Genomic DNA, 11,538 nt, shown 5'->3' with positions numbered 1-11,538 from the left:
CCCAAGGCACGCCAGGATAGCTCTTAGGGCACAGAGCCCCCTGGCCACTGCAGCACAGGCCTCCCACACACTGCCCAGTGGCTGGGGGGCTTAAGAGGTGGCTGGCACACCGAGGGGCCAAGGACTTGGCTCACCTCTTTCTAGAAACCTGGGAAGCAGCCCTGACCTGGCCATGCAGCACTGCCCTCCTGGAACCAGCGCTGGCTCTCAGGGCTGGCTGCTGACCGTAAGGCCAGGGTCCCTCGCACCGTTTTTAAATCTCTGAGAGTATCATGTGACTGATAAATTTTCCCAAAACTCTGACACAGAACACAAGAATCCCGGAGGCACTGGTCAGCGTCTTCAGACACATTTTGTGCAGATTTCGTTTTCAGATTTTATTTTTCCTTTTTTTGGTCTACTGGTGCTTTGGTGAGCGACGTCTCAGCATCTCTGGGATCCCAATTTCCCCACCGGGTCCATGGAGCGGGCAGGTCAGCTCTGCCGCTCTGGCCAGGGCATCAGGACCAGCCCACTGCCGCGGCTGGTCATGCGCGTGGTGGGGGAATACTTGTAAATGTCACATCAGGAACTTACCGGGATCTAGAAAACGTTCCGAATCGGCAAAGGTTCCTTGTGCAGTGTACCCCTGCAGGCACTTGGACCCCGTCCCCCACCCACATCCGGACTGCTCCCAAGCTCGGCTCCTCCTCACATCTGGGCTGCATCTGCAGGTGCCACTCGGAAAAAAGGCATCAGAGGGACGCTGGACACCATCGGGACATTTTATTCCTCAGGACACAACACTAAGTCTCCTGGAGGAGCACGTCAGTGCATCGAGTTCTGCTTCTGTGGAAAATGTGCACCTTCGAGATGGCGAGTCTCCGCCTGGGTAGCTCCGCGGTGGTCCACCACGCAGGTCCAAGAAGCCATTCCCCAGCACGAAGCCGGCCTCTCCAGGCCCAGATGCAAGGGGCTGCTCTGCCCAGAGGCGCCTGCCTGAGGGGATGTCTCCCTCCACAGTCTCGGGCCAGCGTCCCTCCCTGACGGCCCAGAGCCTCGTGCCCAGCCTGGCATGCATATGCTGTGGTGAAGGATGAGGTCACGGGGTCATTCACAGGTATGTCCACGGCAGAGAGGCACGAGGCCTCACACGGACTCCTCGGTGGAGAGCAGAAGCGGGTTGATGTACTCGAAGCCTTCGAACTCGGACTGGTCGATCCTCTTTATGACGTCCCTGGAAGCACAGAGAAGGGGTGGGTGGGGGGCCGGGTGCCTGCTCCCTTGGGTTCTGCTGAGACCCCCTTGCCAGACCCATGGTAGAAAGGGAGGCCGGGAGGGAGCTGGACTGGAAGCAGCTGGTGCCCTGCACCTCAACTCGGCAGCCCAGGAGGGCGTCCTGACCCCTGGGCTGCCCCAGCACTTACTCATCATCTGGGGTCAGCTGCACGGGCTCGCTGGTGAACTGCGTGTCGAAATTGTCCAGGCCGTAGTCATCAGTGATCTGCGGCTGGAAGGGAGGCAGGGCCTGCTTCTTCTCTAGCTGGGGAAAACCAGGCGAGGAGCCTCAGATCAGTGCGGGCTCCACCCCCAGATTAGTCCTCGGCACTCGCTCAAACCACAGAATGAAATGGGAGAAACGCTGCTTTTCGGTATGCCTTGTAGATGGATGCCGAACACCCCTTCTTCTTAAAACAAAACCTACAGCTGGGCGCAGTGTCACACGCCTGTGATCCCAGCAGCTTTGGAGGCTGAGGCGAGAGGATCTCGAGTCAAAGCCGGCCTCAGCAAAAGTGAGGCGCTAAGCAACTCCATGAGACCCTGACTCCAACAAAATACAAAACAGGGATGGAATCTGGCTCAGTGGTCAAGCACTGGTACTCAAAAACAAAAACACACACAAAAAACATTCTCTCACCCATTCACTAACTCACCTAGGAGAAAATATCCAACAGCAGAAAAATTCAACTTGAGCTCAAAAACACTGGAGGCCTGGGCTAGGCAGGCCAGTCCCGGGTGGTGAGGCGCCCCACCCCAGGCAGAGACCTCCACGCTGGCCGGCCTTGCCTGAGAGCCACTGCCACCGAACTGGGGAACCGGGGCTCAAGTTTCCTTCCGTTTTGTCTTAGACGCACAGGTGCTGGGAACACCTGTGCTCTAGTCCACAGTGACCGCTGAGCAGGGAACGCACCAGGCAGGAGGGCCCCTGGTCCCCAGGCAGGCCCTGCACCCTCGCAGCACTTACCCCTGGCCACAGTCAATCGGGCTCCGCTAGCTGGGCTGTGGAGGGAGCCGAGAACTGCAGACACCAGGCCTGGGGCCTCGACCTCCACTGCTATTCACACACTGCTAGCCAGGCTTCTGCCACAGCCACAGGGACATCCCCTCCGGGACTCCTCTTCCTCAGACTCAGCCTTCCCTCCCTCCCTCCCTCTCCCCCCCCATGGACTCACCCATTCACTCACTAATTCACTCACCCGATCATCAATTCATTCCCTCACCTGTTCATTCACTCACTCACCCATCCATTAATTCCCTCACCTGTTCATTCATTCACTCACCCATTTTTATTAATTCACTCACCTATTCGTTCATTCACTCACCCATTCATTAATTCCCTCACCTGTTCATTCATTCACTCACCCATTCATTAATTCCCTCACCTATTCATTCACTCGCTCACCCATCCATCCATTAATCCATTCACTCACTGTCCACCAACTCATCCACTCATTGATTCTCTCACCCATTCACTAACTCACCCATTCACTAACTCATTCATTCATTCACTCCCTTCAGTCATTCATTCATTCACTCCCTTCTCACTCCCTCCAGCTCATCCACTCACACTCACGGGTGCTGCTCTCCTGTACAGGGCCAGGCTTGTCCCTAAACACTGAGCTCCAGCTGTGAGAGGCCCCATCTCTCCTAAATGGAGCTGCCACCTGACAAGTCCAGGAGGTCTGCCACGCTGGGTCAGCGCCCTTCCTTGCCAGGTGTGTAGGGGGACAGGGATTGAGAGGAGACAGACTCAAAGCTGGCCCTTTGAGGCACTGGACCCCCCAGCTACTCCCAGAGCAGCTTGGGCCACATGGCAGATGACCTGGTCACTCTGGACCAGCTGTCACCACCGTCTCCCATGGAAGAGCAGAGTAGGGCTAGTCAGAAGGCTCTCCTGCACTGGGCGTGGGGGTGGCTGATCCTAGCCAGGATGGCAGAGCGTCAGTCACTCTGCCAGTAAACAAGCCCATCCACCCGCCTTGGCTGGCCTCCCCCGCTCCCTGTCCTGGAGCCCAAGTTGGGGAGGAAATCAGGGTGCTAGAGAAAGATCTTTCTCACGTGAGGCTGGATGGGTGTTGGGGAGGTGGCCTTCTCAGAGACGGGCCTCCTGCAGGGGAGGCACAGCTGTGGGGACAGGACTCTCCCCGCCACCCCCACCCCCAAGATCACCCGTTTCTTTGTCAGTATGAGTTTCAGTGTTTCATGATAAGGAAGTGTAAAAGGGGGCATTTCTTGAATTGTTTTCTCCATCTTAGGTCTGGCTGCTTGAAAGGACCGAGATACCCAACAGGAGTCAGAACGGGAGCCGTGTGCTGGCCTCTCTCTGTGGAGGGCGAGGCTGCCTCGCTCTCCCTTTGAGAGTGAACACAGAGGCCAGCATTACATCCCTCTCTCTTGGCCACCGTGGCCCCTCTCAAGTGATATATATATATATATTTTTTTTTTTCTTTAAATATTTATTTTTTAGTTTTCGGCGGACACAACATCTTTGTTTGTATGTGGTGCTGAGGATCGAACCCGGGCCGCACGCATGCCAGGCGAGCGCGCTACCGCTTGAGCCACATCCCCAGCCCCTCAAGTGATATTTGTTGAGCATAGGTTGGTGTGAGCCATCATCCTAGGCCACAAGGACAGAGCAGTGGACGAAGCAAATTCTGCCTTGGAGCCCCCAAGGCCCACAACCACGGGGGCAGAAAGGACACAGTAGGCCAGGCTGTGCTTTGCCGCTGAGGGCCATGGGCCAGGGAGATCAGCCTGGGAACAGCCATGCAGACCGCGCCCTGCCTGAGAGGCCCTGTGGCAGGAGCACGCCCTATATGCTGGGGGACTCGTGGGGCCCTGAGAGGCACAGGAGGAAGGACGGGGGCAGGCGGGAGGTCCCCGGACAGAAGCTAGGCTGGGTCCATGATGTGGGTGGGGAGGGGGGTTGTGGGCAGAGGGCCGGGTGGGTCCTCTGTGCCGCTGAGCCCCTGGCGTGACTGGGCATGTGTCTGTGTGAATGCATGTCAAGATGCACCTCCACAGGGATGAAAAGGCTAACGGCTGATGTGGTGACAGCCATGACCTGCAGGGGACAGCCACCTCAGGCCCTCAGGCTTCTAAGGAGCAGGTGTCCTTCTGGCCTGCAGGGCTGGCCTTGGATTTGGGTGATGCCTTGTTTGTGAAAGAAGAGACTGTCAGGATGAGCCACCTACTCCTGGAGAAGGAGCTGAGCTGGGTGGGGGCAGGAGGTGTCCGGGAGGGACGCATATCCCACTGAGCACCTGCCCCGGGCTCCACCAGGTTGGCAGTGGACAGCTGAGTGTCAGTGTGGGTCAGGGGCGGGGTCACCTGGGTGGTGAAGTCAAGTCCAAACCCGTCTTTCCCTGGGACTGCAGAGCAGTAAAATCAAACAGAAAACAGCAAAGTTCTCTCTTGAAGTCTCTGCCCCCAGAGAGGAAGGACATGGGGCTCTGGCTTTGCCATGCACAGCTGCTGGGCTCCAGGAGGGGCCAGGGCCTGCCTGGTCACCTGACCCGCCCCCTTCCCAGGGTCCCCAGGTGTGCAGGACAGCCCTCTGACTGGCTGTGTGGAAGGGAGCCCGCTCTGACCACAGGGCCAGAGTGGACGTCGCTGCTGTGGCACACAGACCAGGTGGGGCTGGGAAGCAGACGCCGGCCTGAGCTTTGCCCCGCTGCCTCCCCTCACGGGCTGTTCGCATCACGGAGACACACTGCGTCGGCTTCTCTCCAGTCCCAGGGACCGACCAGACCCCACTTGAGTGTGGTGCCACTACCTGTCTAGTGACTAGTGGGGACAGACTGAGACCAGGCAGCTTTTGGAAACCGACTAGGACACCAAAGAAATTGCCCATAGATGGCCAGGAAGTGCCACCCTCAGCTTGCTGGCCGAGTTCTCTTTGTGTCCCCCTCACTCCTGGAGCCCTGGGGCCCATGCCCTCCATTCCCATCCTGGCAGCCCTGGCTCCACGCAGTGGGGCCCCACTAAGGACCCCGAGGTGCGTGGCCCTCCCACACGGCCTGCTGGAGGCCTGCTCGTGCCTGGGACGCACAGCTCCCTGAGGCCTTACCAGGTCCCAGTCGATGCTGCGGAAGAAGGCGTGGGACTTGATGTCCGAAAAGCCAGTCTGTGGCCGGCAGCCGAGCCTCTCCTTGGGGTCCTGGGGTTAGGATTCAAACGAGGGCCAGTCAGCCTCCCAAGACAGGCCCATGCTCAAGAGGAGACCCCGCCACCCCCAGTGGAAGTGTTCTGCGGAGCCCCGAGAGTCCCGAGTTTTACTGGCATTCTCTCCCAGACGGGCTGGGCTGCTCTCCCCTCTCCTCCTGGGCATGATGCCCACTCTGTTTTGTTAAGTATGAAGGCCCAATGAGGGCGGGGATCCCACATCCCAGGACCCAGAGCCCTCCACGGAGGCCCCTGGACAGGCGTGGGGCCAGGCGTGTACCTTGTTTAGGAATCCTTTCAAGACGTGGGAGGCTTTGACGGAGAGGAACCGGGGGATGCGGATTGGCTTCTCCAGGATCACTGCCAGGAGGGAGCAGGGAAGGGCCTGGCTGAGCCGGCTCTGCCCAGCACTTGCGGCCTAAGCCCAGTTCTGAACAGGGCCTCTGGGTGCCCTGCCAGGCCCCGTCCTACCCTGCAGGAGGGCTCCACGGGCTGCAAACCAACTGCTCCCCACACTCAGCCCTGTCTCAGGCGCACGGCAGCCTCAGCACACTGGCCAGCAGAGGGTGCCGAGGGACAGCCTGGCCCCTGGACCTGCATTCCCAGGACAGGGGCCTTGACCAGGGCAGGTGTCAGGGCTTCCAGGTGACAACGGCCGGGGCACTGTCCAGGCCTCCAGGTGTGCCTGGCCTGGGCAGAAGGGGGTTCGGGCTAAGTCAGGGTTCTCTTTTCAGGTCACCCTTGGTGACGTGAAGTGCATCACCACCACATGGCCACTCCCTGACTCACAGAGCCTGCGAGCCACGTGTGGGAACGAGGCTGGCCAGAGGGAGGGTGGCCAGGAGGAAGCCCGGGAGCACCCTGGGCCCACGCACCTTGGAAAAGGTAGTCCTCTGTGTTCATGTCAGGGTTGTCGGTGATGATGTCGAAGGGGGAGCGCCCGGCCATCATCTCGAACATGAGGACGCCCAGCGCCCACCAGTCCACGCTGAACCCTGGGAAGAGCCGTCTTTGGTTTGCTTGACAGGCTCAGCCAACACAAATGGGGACGCTTCCAAACTGGCGCAGCCTCGACCCAGGGAGCCCGCATCCTCCTCGGCGGCTCCCGCCACCCACTGTCCTGGGCCTGTCTCCCTCGGAGCTGCAGGACTGTTTGCAAGTTGAGCCGTCACCCTCGGCCCACACTGTGGCTCCCTGGTGGCCACCTGGGCCTTCAGTTCTGCTCGGGCATCCTTGATACGCTGCCCACCTAGTCGCCCTCCCTTTTCTGGGGGCTGAACCAAGGAAGGGTCTCACCACCGAGCGCGTTCCGTCCTTTTAACAATTTATTTTCAGACAGGACCTCACTCAGCTGCCCAGACTGGCTTGGAACTTACGATCCTCCTGCATCAGCCTCCCAGATCGCTGGGCTCACAGGCGTGGCCACCATGCCTGGCCAGTCTATTTCTTGTTTCTGCTTTTGTTTAACTGAGTTTGGAAAGCCCCCGCGACAGCACAACGCTCCCGTGACCCCGGCTACATCCACTCTCCGGCCTCCTGACGTTCAGGTGGTCTGTCGGGTACTGTCTTAGCGCACGGGGAGCCTCGGATTCTGCCTAAGGACAGCAGCTGCCACCACAGTCCAGATGGCCACCTGCCCTAACTAAGTCAAGGCCCTGCCTGCCGTGTGCAGGGCCCGGCCCAGCCCGCTCTGGACTGTGTTTTAGTCCACTGCCTGTCTGGTCTTCCTGCTCTGGCCACTGAGCACCTTTACCTTCAACCAAAGCAGCTTCGGGGGCCCAGTTACTCCGAGGGCAGGGCCTGGCTGGCCTGCCGGCTCCACCTGGTCTCCTGGCACAGGTGTGTCAGGGCAGTGGGCACACTAGTGGGCACACGCAGCACACCCTCCACACACAGGTGAACGTGGGTGCACATGACGTCCCGCTGCCGCCTCCCACCCAGAGCAGGACGGGAGCAGAAGACGCGTCAGCCTTCCCGGGGACACCTCTTCCCCTGCACCTGAGGTGGTGCCCCCCGATGCAGGGCACCTGTCCTGACCCCTGCCTGTCCTTGCTTCCTCATCCTCTCCCTGCCCCAGCCTCGGGGCTCTTGGATAAGGAAAGTCCTTGCAGGGCCCTCAAGGACCGGCTCTGGACACCAGGAGGTCTGCAAGGGCTGGCAGGCCAGGACACGTGGGGTGCGAGATGGCCAACCGAGCCTCTCCCTGGTGGCCAGGCAGGCCTTGCCCTGGACCCTGGGGGCTGGCCCAGTTGCCCCGCCTCCCTCTCTGCTTGAGGGCAGAGGCCTGGCCACGTCTGCTCCTGTGTGGCACCCACTCACCGTACTCCTCTCCCCGCAGGATTTCTGGGGCGATGTAATTTGGGGTTCCGCAGAAAGTACTTGTGGTGTCCCCAGGGCCCAGGCCTTCCTGTGGGGACAGATTCAAGGAGGGGACTGTACATGGACTGCAGGTGGAAGGGCACCTTGGAGCCCCACCATCAAGCTGTATCCAGGTGGTGGGCATTTCCTGGGGCACCAAGGGCAGGGCAGGCCGAGGTGCTGTCCCCCTGGACCACAGGAGGCTGGGGGACCTGGTGCCAGGGAAGGGCAGCTGCTCACCTTGCACATGCCGTAGTCTGTCAGCTTGATGTGTCCATCAGCGTCCAGAAGCACATTGTCCAGCTTCAGGTCCCGGTAGATGATCCCTCTCTCATGCAAGAAGTTGAGAGCAACGCAGATCTCAGCAGCGTAGAACCTGGGGGGCACCTGCCGTCAGCAGCGGAGGGCGGCCCGTGCAGAGGTCCAGCCGGAGGCCGCACTGCCTGACCCAGCTCCTGGCCACTGGCTGCGTCTTCTGTGTGACGAGCCAATGAGTGGCCCCCAAGACCCAGAGGGCACCCAGCACCACTGGACGTGAGGGGAATGCAAGTCCAAGGCACACCCAGGCCCCTCTACCACTGGGTGGCCACAACGACAGCACAAAACGGCCAGAAAACGCCCGCGGTGAGTGTGGGGAAACTGACCCCATGCCCTCTGCGGTGCAGCCACAGCGCACAGCAGGAGGGACGGCCCTTGAGCATGAAGACAGAACTCCACGTGGCCGGGCAGTTCCCCTCGGGTGTGGAGGCCAGAGTCCGGAGCAGGGCCTCAGAACTGCCCACCAGAGCAAAGCGCTTTATTCCCAGCAACTGAAGCGCGGGGTGACCTGAGTCCAGGACATGTGAATGGAAGGAGGAGGCCAAGTCTGTCCACTGCGTGGCCTTTAGAAGGACATCGCGACCCCGGGGCAACAGGGCAGGATGAAGACATCATGCTGAGCCATGGGGGGACGCAGACCAGCGCACCACGAGGAGCTCCTCTCAGAGGGGGCAGCCGAAGGGGCTCAGGATGGAGGCGGGTGCCCACCGACTCAGGGGACGGAGCTGTGGCCTGGGAGGTGTGGCAGGACGGCCACACAGCAGCGTGAAGGCCCACAATGCCACCACACTCACGCTGGGAAGCGGGCCGTGTGCACACGCCGCCACAGGCTCCGCGTCCCCAGAGGGTCCTGGGGACTCAGAACTGCAGGGCGGGTGGGGTACGGAGGAGGAGAGCTGGTGAGGGGAGGCTGCTGGGGGCCGCGCTGCCCGAGGCTGGCAGAGGCTTGTGGGCAGACACCGGTGCCACGAGAAGGGGCAGGTGTCCCTCAGTCGTTTTCAAAGGACACGGAGACCGCTCTTCCTGGCACGCTCTGCCACTGGGCCGTCTCATGTTGGAGCCCGCTGCTCCCAGGCGGGGCCTGGTGACATCAGGGCCGCCCACAAGACCTGGCTCCCCACAGCAGTGTCCTCTCTGCCCTTCCTCCCAGCTCCTGCCGACCTCCTGAGGAGGGTCCTCATGCCTGCCCCGTCTATCCGGCCCCTGCCCTGCCCTGCCTGGGACCCACCTGGCGTGTTCCTCCGGGAGCTTCCTCTGTCTCTGCATGTGGAACATGAGGTCCCCACCGTTGACGTACTCTATGACCAGGAACAACCTGCGCAGGAGACAAGGGGCCGGGCTCATGTCCCTCGGCAGCACCTATAGCCTCACCTCGGGCAGAGCAGCTAAGAGCTGCCTGGGAGTGGCAGCCTCCGAGACGGCCACTGGTGTTCGGAACTGGGGATGCCCTGCCACCAGGCTGCATCCCAGTCCTGTGACTTTTATTTTGAGACGCCGTCTCTCCAGTTGCCCAGGATGCCCAGGATCAAAGGTGTGAGGCCCCTGAGCCACAGGGATTGCAGGGGTCGGCCACGGTGCCTGGAGGAACTTGACCTTCAATAGCAGACAGAGCTGCCTTTGGCTGCTGGCCTGTAGCCTTTCACGTCCAGCTCCTCCCAGGTGGCCCAAAGAGGAGGAAACCAGGGACCCAGGTGGCTCCTGGGACCTGCAGGGACAGCTCAGACTGAAGGCGGCTGAGGCCAGCTCTGTGCCTGGGCTGGTGGGTGTGGCTCCGGCTCTCCCAACATCTAAGATCAACCCGGGGGCAGGCGCAGCTCAGGGCGCCAGGCAGAGGACGGGGACGAGGAAAGAGGGACCGGTAAGCAGCTGTATCTCCTGATCCGCCCTCCAGGGCTAGAGGCCCGAGGCCTGCCAGGTGGGGACCGTGTGGATAGGTGACCTCTGACAGGGCGCAGAGGCCTGGACAGGGCGCAGGGAAGGGGAGGCAGAGCTGCAGGACCACAGCTGGCCACCTGGAGCCGAGCCGGGCTGGGGCTGGCCAGGAGGGTGGGTGGGGGACCTCGTGGGGACCCCATGGTCTGCTGCCTCGTCTGAAGGGATTCCTGGGAGGGCCGGCCAGGAGCCACAGAGGGCCAGCAGGGGTGGTCTGGACCAGGGACGAGCGTGGCAGGAAGGGTGGGCACAGCTGACCAGACCTGCCAGCCACCAGGAAAGACAGGAAAGGGTGGGACTCTGGGTTGTAGCCCGGCCTTCAGGACTCAGATGTTCCAGTGTGGGGACAACACAAAGTCCCAGAGAGGAGTGGCCACGATGCGTCTGAGATGCCACCAGCCCTCCAGGCCGACAGGTAGGAAGGATGGCTGGGGCCACTGAGGTGACCATGAGTTCAGGGACAGGATCTCGACTGCACAGGTCCCTCCAGTCTCCAAACCCCTGGCCAGAGATGGGCTTCCTTTTACTGGAAAGACCTCGCCCGCACGTGGTGAGACCACTTCAGGGAAACCAAACTCAAGCCCGTTTGCAGACACGCCCTGCCGGGGCCCGGTGGATCTGCGCCCTTGGCTGCCTTGGAGCCCAGGCTGTCGGCCCCAGGGCACTGGCTGCTCCCCGGGCCTGGGGTCTGGACAGCAAGAAAGGGACGAGCAAGTCCACTTCTTCCTGCAGGGCTTGCACAGCCCTGGGCAGGCCCAGTGGGCACAGCCGAATACCCTTCACGGCAGCCGTGCCCATCCTTCGCCTGCCCTGGGCTCCAGGAGAACTGGCCGCAGGCCACCTAACAAGGCCCCGTGACCACGGCGACTGGAAACAACAGCTGCACACGCAGAAATCTGACGGGCGGAGCCGGGACGGGGCAGTCTGTGTGGGGCTGGGCAGGCCTTCCTTCCTGCCTCTGAGGGATGCGCTAGGGACACCACCTGCCTTCACTGCCCCTGGGCTTGCCGGTCCTCTGCCGCTGGCTATGAGAAGACACAAACGGACACAGCCATAGAGCCACATGCACGGTCCTGCCTGGGGCCCAGGAACATCCCAGGACCCCGACCCCACCTGGAGGGAGCTCGAGCCCCCTGTGGTGGCCCAGAGCAATCCCCCCACTCTTAAGTCACCCCCGGATCCCACCATGGCTGGCACAACCCCACGCTACATGCTCAGCCGAGCAGCGACGCCTCCAGGGCTCCCTCTCTCTGGGGTGCCGCCCGGGTGCCCGCTGCCCTCGGCCAAGCCTGGTGTCTGCACATCTGCCTACAGCTGCAGCAGGAAGGCCCAGGGCACGAAGGGGGAGCAGCCACGCGTCACTACATGACGACTCACACCCCCAGCGCTTTCTAAAATTTCTTTTTAAAATTTATATATATTTACAGTTGTTGATGGACCTTTATTTGATGTGTTTATTTCTAGGTGGTGCTGAGAACTGGACCTAGTGCCTCACATATATGAGGC

The 11,538-nt window shown here is 61.2% G+C and overlaps 1 protein-coding gene across 1 annotated transcript in view; it reads right to left on the bottom strand.

Annotated features, from left to right (window-relative positions):
* Nucleotides 1-982: 982 nt before the first annotated feature.
* Nucleotides 983-11,538, bottom strand: part of Prkcz (protein kinase C zeta) — an 84,741-nt gene continuing 74,185 nt past the window's right edge. The window contains exons 11-18 of the mRNA XM_027947606.2: nt 9,329-9,415; nt 8,023-8,158; nt 7,744-7,831; nt 6,300-6,419; nt 5,705-5,784; nt 5,330-5,419; nt 1,407-1,522; nt 983-1,216 (exon numbers count right to left, since the gene is read on the bottom strand). Coding sequence (XP_027803407.1) covers nt 1,129-1,216; nt 1,407-1,522; nt 5,330-5,419; nt 5,705-5,784; nt 6,300-6,419; nt 7,744-7,831; nt 8,023-8,158; nt 9,329-9,415 — 805 coding nt within the window. The 3' untranslated portion in view covers nt 983-1,128. The remainder of the gene's footprint in view (nt 1,217-1,406; nt 1,523-5,329; nt 5,420-5,704; nt 5,785-6,299; nt 6,420-7,743; nt 7,832-8,022; nt 8,159-9,328; nt 9,416-11,538) is intronic.

The sequence above is a fragment of the Marmota flaviventris genome, chromosome 10 (genome assembly GCF_047511675.1).
Source record: "Marmota flaviventris isolate mMarFla1 chromosome 10, mMarFla1.hap1, whole genome shotgun sequence".
NCBI lineage: Eukaryota > Metazoa > Chordata > Mammalia > Rodentia > Sciuridae > Marmota > Marmota flaviventris.
This window is presented reverse-complemented; position numbering and strand designations above follow the sequence as displayed.